The sequence below is a fragment of the Chaetodon trifascialis genome, chromosome 18 (genome assembly GCF_039877785.1).
Source record: "Chaetodon trifascialis isolate fChaTrf1 chromosome 18, fChaTrf1.hap1, whole genome shotgun sequence".
NCBI lineage: Eukaryota > Metazoa > Chordata > Actinopteri > Chaetodontiformes > Chaetodontidae > Chaetodon > Chaetodon trifascialis.
Window position 1 is genome coordinate 1,730,279 of NC_092073.1, and position 9,610 is coordinate 1,739,888.

Here is a 9,610-nt window from a genome sequence, read left to right on the forward strand (position 1 = left end):
GGATGAGTTTAAAGACAGGTGGTGTCTAAATGATGTGCTGTGTTCAGTGGAGGAGAATAAGCTGCTGTTTAGACATTTTCTGAGTTAAACATGTTTTAACTGGTTTGTTTACTGTTGTCTGTTTTGTTTTTTGAGCACTTTACTGTCAACACTTCTATTTAAAACCTCACTCTGTTATCACAGCCTTTAAGCTAATTACCATAATTCTAAGCAAAAAAGTAGATTTTCTATAACATTAATATGATTTCTAAACATCAATTTTTACTTAATGAACATTGTCATTTAACAGTACTGACATTTAAATGTACAAATTGGTCATGCTCTATAAAATATTTATTACTTCTTCAACATTTAACCACAAAATACAATTATCTGCAATACTCTGAAATATAAAATAGCCAAATGAGCATGATATACAAATATGTTAATTTTAATCAAGCACAATAAATTAAGCATCAGATACAAAAATAATATATTCTAGGTCATGATTTCCCATTAAGCTTTCACCAGTCTCCCAAAAATCATGATAATCATGACAATCATTCCAAGGTAGAAAGTACCCTATGAAATGAAATAAATAAAAACAGTTATTAGTGTTTATCTACAGTTATCAAAGGTACCACTCACCAAACATAAAAAACAAGAAATGGAACGTTACAACTTTAGCAAAATGACTAGTGTGTACAGTAGGAGGGTCCAAATAGTTTTTTTTTTCCTTAAGTCTCTTTTCTGCATTGTGAAATAAAGAAAGAATCAAATATGTCTAAAATACTTTGAGACAGTTTCACAGAAACTAAAGGAAGCCTTGATTCCAGTGTTTGACAGTGGAATATTGGACTCAGTGAGGCCTCCCACTCTCCTTAGAGGCCACAGTCCAGTTCAGTTGTACCGCATGTTGCCACCGTGATGGGTGTGTGTGTGTGTGTGTGTGCGCGTGCGCGTGTGTGTGTGTGCGTGTGTGTGCACGTGTGATAGAATAGACACTCTATACATTCTGGAGTGGCAATCCTTCTCTTCCACTTTTCAGCGCTTTCTTTTTGCGCTTGCAGCAGACCACTGTGACAGCAATGATGAGGCCAATCAGCAGCAGGATGAGGAAGATGGCAGCAGCAATCACACCCACTGAATACACTGTAGGAAACAAAACAAGACAATATTACATTAAAAGACATAATTGATCACTGTGGGGAAAATTTGTTCATTGCAATTTCTGTATATGTCTCTGTGTATGTAGAGTCGTTACAGTAAAACAGGTACGAAATAGAAAATCCAAAATAAAACAAAAGGCTATATCCCCACTAAATCCCCCTGGCCCTCATAGGCTGCAATATTCTGTTAGGATCAGCTCACCTGTCTGTCCTTAGTGCTTTCCTTTTCCCCTTTTCCCCTCTTCCCTATGTGTTATTTGTCTGTCTGTCTGTATCCCTTTTCTGTCTGAAGCTGGGCGTGGCTTCCTACTCTCTTTGTTGGCTCCCACCTAATCACCTGTGCATCTGCTGCATATCAGGGTCATCAGACCAGCAGTATGTATTTCTGGCTTTCTGAATTGTTAGTTGCCAGTTTGTCCTGATCCCTCCCAGGTCAAACGTCTTTTCTCCACGTGAGTATCGCTTAGACAACATCTTCAGAATTTCCCTAACCCTATTTAGGAGTCACTCACACACACACACACACACACACACACACACACACACACACACACACACCACTCAGAGGGAGTGGGGTAGAGGTGCATGTCTCATAATCCAAACAATGAGACATGAGTCATAGCTGGGAGATGTGTGGACCTCCACCAGTCACTGTGTGAGTGCATGTGCATGTGTGTGTGGGAAGGTCGAGGTGATTGGGAGCTTAATGTGCATATGTCCTTTGTGTCTCTGTGTCTTTTCTTCTACTGAATCACTGATAACACCAAGGAGGAGCTTCGAGGAATATGCCAGCGACAAATACTGTATGTCTTTGCTTATTGCTTCCACAAGAGGGTGCTGTCTAACTTCTGAAAATCATTTTTATTTATTTATTTATTTATCCAAACCTGTGCTCCATTAATAAACAATACACAAAAGTGTCCTGTCACTTCTTGCTTTGATTTCATCTTTGCTTGTCAGTAACCAGAAATAAGACAGTGTGCCCCAACAAACAAGAAAAATTCTTATCAGGTTGTTTTCAACCTTTTCACACAACTTGCATTTTAATTTGATTAAGAAACAGGAAAGTGCAGTGTAAATAAATTATTATTAAAATGTGTTTTTTATGTTGTGTTTTTTTCCTCCCATTGCTCATCTTAAAAAACATGTTTTATGTTGCATTAATTTAACAAAGAAGTAGTTAGACACTCATTTCTGTGGCAAAACTATGGTGTAGCAACATTCGATTATTGCTGTGAGTGTGTCTTGCCATTGAAATAGCTGGCAGGTTATTACTGTGATTATTAATAGTAAATGGTAAATGGACTGTATTTATATACCAATTTCTGACAACCACTCAAAGTGCTTTCACTACACAAGCCTGCATTCACCCATTCACACACAAATTCATACGATGGTGTCTAGCTCATCACATGCATTAACCTTTCACACACACTAACAAACCCATGGCACAGCATCAGGAGCCTTTGAGGGTTCAGTATCTTGCCCAAGGATACTTCAACATGTGGACTGGATGTCGGGGGATCAAACTACTGACTTTCTGATGAGTGAATCACGGCTTTACCTTCTGAGCCACAGCATATATGCGCACTGAGGGAGGATGTGACTGAATCACCTCCCTGCCCACATTTTTCCTGCATGCAGCCTCTCTAAGGATCAAGACACATCACCTTCCAAAATAGACTTGTCATCATCAGTGGAGCACTGGGTCTGGCTCAGCTCTCCCAGTTGCTTTTCAATGCTGCGGCTGGGGATGTAGGCCTGGACATTGAAGCAGTAGCTCTCCCCTTGGTCAAGACCAATCAGCTCTATCACATTGCTCTTAGAGTTGTACACTTTCTGCAGAGACCACCAAAAGAAAACATGTTCAGTTCAGTTCATATTGTCTTATTCATGTGTGTTGGAGGCTGATACTGTGATGTCTGTTGTTACTCACCTTGCCGGTGCTCATATTTTTCCGATAAGTGACTTTGTACTGGAGCTGCTCAGAGAAGATATCCCTGATATTCAGTTGGCGGCCATCTTTAAATATGGCAGTGAGTGGGTCGGTCACATAAAGGGTGGTCTTCTTTTTGTCTTCACTTACCTCCAGCTTGAACTCAGGTTTGCTTATATCAGCTGTGGTGAAGGGACAGGGGGATCAAAAGTTGTTTACTGGCAGACAAGAGTTTATCTATGCATGTACCAGTCTGATGATGTCTGAAGTCAAAAAGATAAATATATTATCTTTATCTAAACAGGGAAGATCATTGAGAGTAAGCTCTCTTTTGCAATAGCAGCCCAATAATAACATTTCTCCAATACATCTAAAAATTACAATATACCATATATAAAACAATTAAAGTAAAGTACAATAGCAATAGAGGTGCATGATAGGTACGTCAACAATTTTCATAACAGTTTTAAAAGTTTCTGCAGGTTGTTCCATTTGTGTTGTGAATAGTATGTTAGAGTCACTTTTCCAGTTTTGACATGGTGATCCTCCACAACCAAACAGTCTTGGGACCTAGTGCAGTGTGAACTTGATTTAAAAGTTAAGAAGTCATTAAAGATACTGACATTGTTTGGCATGAAAAGTTTTATAGAAAAACAGGCTGACTGTAGATACCACATAGTCAACATAATTTCCTGGTTCTGCTCAAGGCTTCTGTCAGTTAAAAGAAAGTACTTTTCTCGCCAGCATCACCAAGAGCTTGCTCAGGGAGGAAATTGTTGGGTCTCTGTACATTAAAGAGTATGGTCTAGTCGAATTGAATTGAATCTATGTATTATAAAGCCATCCCCATTTATGAACCTAAGGGCAGAATGTCATCCAGCCAGAAACCAAGGTATTTATAATGGGACACTTTCACCAGAGTCCCATTAAGAGTAGTAGTATTTATGTTACATTTTGTTTTATCTGGGTTTAACAGTAATTTAAGATCAATTAAAGTCTGTTGTACAGTACAGAAATCAAAGTTTTGAACTACCTAGGCAACAGATGGCGCTGTTGTATGTAGAATGGCATCATCTATGTACAGATGAGCTGCACTATTTCTAACTCCTTCACCTAATTCATTTACAAAATTTGTGGATAAAAGTGGTCCATCTCCACAAGTCCAGGGATGCATTCTGTCACCACAGTCAGATTAAACATGAAAGTAAAGGATTCAACTGTAAATGGAGCTGTAAATAACAAGTGGGTTCAAATTACAGTGAGACAATTACACTGTTGACAAAAATATTACCAATCAGCGGGTGATTTAGTTATACACACTTGGCATCTGGCAGCATCCCTAACAAGTAACAAAACTGCAATTTTAGAGCCATGCATTGTTGCTTGACTTTCTTAATGCTTGTCTGAATGGAAAATAAATGTTTTCACAAAAAAATCTGAGGCCAACCTTTGGCTCAGAAATTTTGATGGTAAGCCCAATATCATGGTAGTACAGATCAGATAAAAATGTTCAGAGTAGTGTTTGAAATTTCTTTGAAAAGTGATTTGTAGTTTAGATCTTTGTAAATTTTGTGTCACGGATGCATGCTAATGGGAAGTTTTCACTGAAAGCGAGAGGAAAAACACTGCTACATTTATAATATAAAAAGTCACAACCTCTGGAGCCATAAGTAGAGTTGCCAACTGCAGCAGAGTCAGGCCTAGGATGGCTCAAGTAATTTCAGAAACTGTGTTTGAAAGTCTGAGCAAACAGTGGCAGGACCCATACTGTTAGAACTGGATGTGATAGTAGGAGACACAAAGGTCTAGATCTTGCCATGTGTATGAATACGTCTCTCTATACATTTGACTGGCTTAAAATAAAGCAGTAGATTTTGATTTATAGTTCGGAGTTATATTTTACCCTTCGATACCACTAGAGCATTATGAGGGTGTAATAGCTGGGATCAATAGGGTGATTTAATTATATTCCCCACTGTAACTGTGTTTACATTCTTTCATTCGATTTGTGATACAGGGTAATTGGCTCCAAACATAATTATAGAACAGGAGTTATATCCAGGTAACTTCGGTTTCTCCATGTGTCATTACTCAATAGGAGACTACTGCTGTGCAGACAAATTTATGCTCTTTCAATCACTGTGGCAGAGAGCAGTGACTGTAGTGGGTAGGTTTACAGTGGAGATGTCTTTGATGAATGTGAAAAGCAAATTGCTGAGACTTTCTGAAACTTAATTCATGTTGTTTTCACTCTAAAATATCTACAGGCATAAAAAACTTGTAGGAGACAAAAATCAATTAGGAATTAATTTTTCTGTTCATTTTCTTTTGCATCATCTGACTGAGGTTTCATGACCTTTTAGACTTTAGTGATGTCACTTTGTTCGCAAAGTTTAGCAATTAAGTTGGTGAGTTATTAATAAAAAGATAGTCAGAACTATGAGAATAAGACTGTGTGTGTGTGTGTGTGTGTGTGTGTGTGTGTGTGTGTGTGTGTGTGTGTGTGTGTGTGTGCCAGTTAAAGGTATATATCAGCTCTACTCCACTGCTGACCTGCTTGAACATGCATCTAAACAATTTCTATTATTGTGACTGCTGCATAAGTGAAGTTATTTCCAACACATTATTTCGATTAAAAAAAAAAAATTATAGTGGTAGAAGAACCTACTGTCTTTGTAAGGGCAGAATCGCGGTGAGCTGGTGTAGGGGAATTCAATGAGGTCAGAGGTGGCCCCAAGTGGGGGTTCAGACAGGATGTCAGCCATGTAGTAGGCATTCAGGTCAGTCAGAGAGCTTGAGAGATCACACACTGTCACTAAGGACCGGATACAGTGGGGGTTTCTCTGTTTGTCCCCACCAACCCTGCAACAGTTAGTCAAATTACATTACTCATTACATATAGACATGACTGATGAATGCAATCACTCCAAAAAATTCATACAAGCATTACAATAGGCACATACACATGAAAAGTGATTGCAGGACATCATGTCATTGTAAGTCTGAGATTGTAATGTTTTTGCTCCTTTTATTTTTCTCTCATCAACCATTGAACCATTGAGATGTGTGTGCCTTTTCATCATCTTTGTGTGGAAAGACCTCTGGCATAAAATCAACATTCCAGTAAAAGCAGTTGCTGGATCAGTAATGGATTCTTATCAAGCTCTGCTGCCATTAATCTTTCCTTCAAGGTTATTCAGCAAGCATTTCAGAGGGGAGTGAGCCTCAGTCGACACACCTGAATTTGTCTGTGTATTAATGGCAGGAATATGCAGGGAGTTCAATGCAATATCTTGAATGGGCTAATTGGTGAGTGTTTGCATGCAGGTACTTACACAGAGAATTCCACTGTGTAGGAGTAATCAACTGATGGTTTGGGTTCCCAGGTCAAAATAGTTTTGAAGTTGGTGGATTTCCAAGTGACATTCTGTGCTTGGGGATAGGAGCCTGCAAAATGAAAGAGATCATGTTAAATACCATTGAATCTCCTTTCAAAACCAGACATGGGGTGTTAAAGGTCAAATAATGAATGTTAGAATGATACATCAATGGAGACTTCAGTCATTGTAGCAGAAATCCAAAAAAAAAAAAAAAAAGGTACTGACATACACATAGTCTGTCCAGCATTCCAAAAGCTGAGATGTATGGGAGAGCCTAAACTTAAAATACTAGACACCTTATGTAATAAAACCTTAATAAGTGTGCTCCTTTACAAAACTGTTATATAAGTTCACACACGAACTTATTACACAACATATACAATATATACTGCTGAACCAGAATTAATAAAATGCAGTGTTCACATGGAGCACTTCTTCTGGCTCACAAGGTGATGTGACCTTAATGAAGTGCTGAGTGATGAGTGTTGTTCTCTTCTCAGTGTTGATAAAAGATCCTTGATCACAGATTTATGTGTTCTGGCTGTTAGGTCACTATCTCAAGCACATGTGGTTTATTTTCTCTGACAACAAACAACTGTGTCACCCAAAGAATACATGAGAGAAAAGCTATTTTCACAACAATAGTTTGAGACTAGGCCTTGTTCCCAAGTTTGCCTGGCACAGAGTTACAGACTGCCCTGCTCACTACATTTTTTAGCAATAAGACTTATAAAACATAAGTCATTACTTCCTGTAGGCCAAATGGGCACATGTAGGCCATGTTCTGGTGTAAGTTTTTCAATCAATCTTGAAGATCATCACATTGACCATTTAGAAACTGGACATTACAACGTAGGACAAATGAAAATCAGAATTTATAACAGATTGACAGATTTAGTGGCCTAGACAGTCCCACAGTGAGCTTAAATAAACTTGACAAGTTGAAAATTACTGTGTAGTAAAAGTGGTAGTAAAAACAGTGTGTAAGTGCACGTTGACTTAAAATGATAGGAACAAATCTATAGGGAATAAGGTAAGCCATTTACAAACAAATTATTCAATATATTCTTCCAGAAATTATGTTTTTACAGTGTGCACAATCCTGATTCCAAAAAAGTTGGGATGTTGGATAAAACTTAAATAAAAACAGAATGTAATCATTTGCGAGCAAACTGTGTTTACTGACAGCCGCCTTATGAAGTGTTCCGGAGCCCATGTATTAATATCCTTCATACAATCATGTGTTCACAAAGTGGTGAACCTCACTCCAACCTTGCTTGTGACTGAGCCTTTCATACCCAATCATGATATTATCACCTGTTGCCAATGAACTTATTTACCTGTGGAATGTTCCAAACAGGTGTTTTTGGAGCATTCCACAGCTTTCCTAGTCTTTTGCTCTTGCCCCAACTTGTTTGATTTTTGAATATGATACCAGCAGCAAACATTAAATATTCTGTCTTTGTACTGTTTTGAGTCAAAAAAGATTAGCAAAAATCACATTCTGTTTCATTTCTTAACTTTTTTGGAATCTGCGCTGCAAAAGATAGAGGCTTAAAAGCATGTCCATTTGTGTTAAAAAAATAAATAAATAACAAATAAATTAAAAAAAAAAAATCAGTGCGAAGATTGACCCTCAATGACGATTTGATCAAACAACTTGACATACTGCAAATTCTCTACATAGCCATTTGAAACTCTACTACTCAAATATAATTATAATTCCAAAAGGCTTAGTACTTAGTCTGACTTGAACCTGCGTACAACCAAAGAATATTCTTGTTACAGCTAACAAAGCGTGCAACACTCTCTACATTTTGTCATCTAATAGCGTGGATTAACCGACATCAGTCATACACTCCTTTTAACATGACTGTCGCTGAAATGACACATGGCTGTTGATGCTTAGTGTGCTCGAACAAAGAGTTGACAAATAACGCAACACTCCTCAACGTAGGTTGAATCGACATTTAACTAATAGGACGAGCGCTGGACTCACCTGAGACAGAATGTGTAGAGAAGAAGAAGATGATAAATAGCGCTGCTGGTTGTCTTCTTTCCATCATGTCGTGTTAAATCCGTCTCAGGTATGCTATTGTATGCAAGATACAGCACATTCAGTTCGGGCCTGGGCACTAGTAAAGTTACCGGATCACCATATGAAGGTCTTTCTTCTCGCTTTAGTCTGACTACAAATCATTGGTTACAGCGATGTGACCGTGCGATGCTTGACCAAATAAGGAGCGTCCGGTTATAGCGTCACCAGACTGTGGCAGCTATTACACATGCAATTACAGTGCGTGTCTGTCCTGCTGAGGTCAGTCAGCGGATACAGTGCGGTATTCTCCTAGATTACAACTATTTCCACCACACTCAAAACTGAACCATACGTCAAAGTACCATGACGTCTGACTACAAAGTACCAGATTTTCTAACAAACTTTCTATATGAAGTCTACTTAACGTGTACGGAATTCTGATGTGCAGTATTACTTGTTATCACCCAACAATTATTTTTCAGTCATTCATGTTTAATTTCATGACAATGACCATCAAATTTACCAGCATTTCTTCATTCTGCCTACCCAAAGGTTTTGAATACAATATTGAATGGAAAAGAGATAGAGAAATTCTTGGTTAACTGACAAATTAAAGTAAGATTAGACTTTTTTTTTTCTGCACCACTTGGCAGACATGTCATAATAATCTGTGTGTGGTCATGCATTACTCATGTTATAGGGACATAAATCTGTTTACACAGTGACATTGTGGGGACTTGCCTTCCTTATGGGGACAAAACACAAGCACTGTGATGTAAAACATTAAATTTTAGGGTGAAGATATGGGTTAAGGTTAGGTTAAGGTTAGGGTGTTTACATTTTAATTTTGCATTTCCTTCTGTTTTCATTTTAATTTTTATGTTGTGACAATGCTGGGATTCAGGGCTGGTTATTTTCAGGCACAAAAAACACTTACTTAGGGATAGGAAAAGATGTTTTGGCTTGAAAAAGCCAGTTTAGTCACCACAAACATGACTCAAACAGTTGTCTGCTGCTCAGCAGTTGTCTCTCCGAGTTGCCACACCACCACCATGCCCTCCTCCTACTGATGAGAGAAACTTAGCTCTCGTGCATCTACCGGTTATCA

At 38.3% G+C, this 9,610-nt stretch overlaps 1 protein-coding gene across 1 annotated transcript; it reads right to left on the reverse strand.

Annotated features, from left to right (window-relative positions):
- Nucleotides 1–232: 232 nt before the first annotated feature.
- On the reverse strand, nt 233–8,651 carry f3a (coagulation factor IIIa). Its single transcript, XM_070986564.1, has 6 exons — nt 8,464–8,651; nt 6,420–6,531; nt 5,753–5,946; nt 3,085–3,266; nt 2,819–2,987; nt 233–1,131 (listed from the first exon to the last, which is right to left on the reverse strand). The coding sequence occupies exons 1-6, from the start codon at nt 8,528–8,530 to the stop codon at nt 986–988; spliced, it is 870 nt and encodes a 289-aa protein (XP_070842665.1). The 5' UTR covers nt 8,531–8,651; the 3' UTR covers nt 233–985.
- Between the last annotated feature and the right edge of the window lie 959 nt (nt 8,652–9,610).

What these genes read in the sequence shown, in the direction of transcription:
- f3a (XM_070986564.1), bottom strand. Translation starts at nt 8,530, where the DNA reads ATGATGGAAAGAAGACAACCAGCAGCGCTATTTATCATCTTCTTCTTC. An exon ending in TACACAGTGGAATTCTCTGT is followed by an intron (nt 5,947 to 6,419) that starts GTAAGTACCTGC and finishes TAACTGTTGCAG; the next exon opens with GGTTGGTGGGGACAAACAGA. An exon ending in TGACAAGTCTATTTTGGAAG is followed by an intron (nt 1,132 to 2,818) that starts GTGATGTGTCTT and finishes TGTTTCCTACAG; the next exon opens with TGTATTCAGTGGGTGTGATT.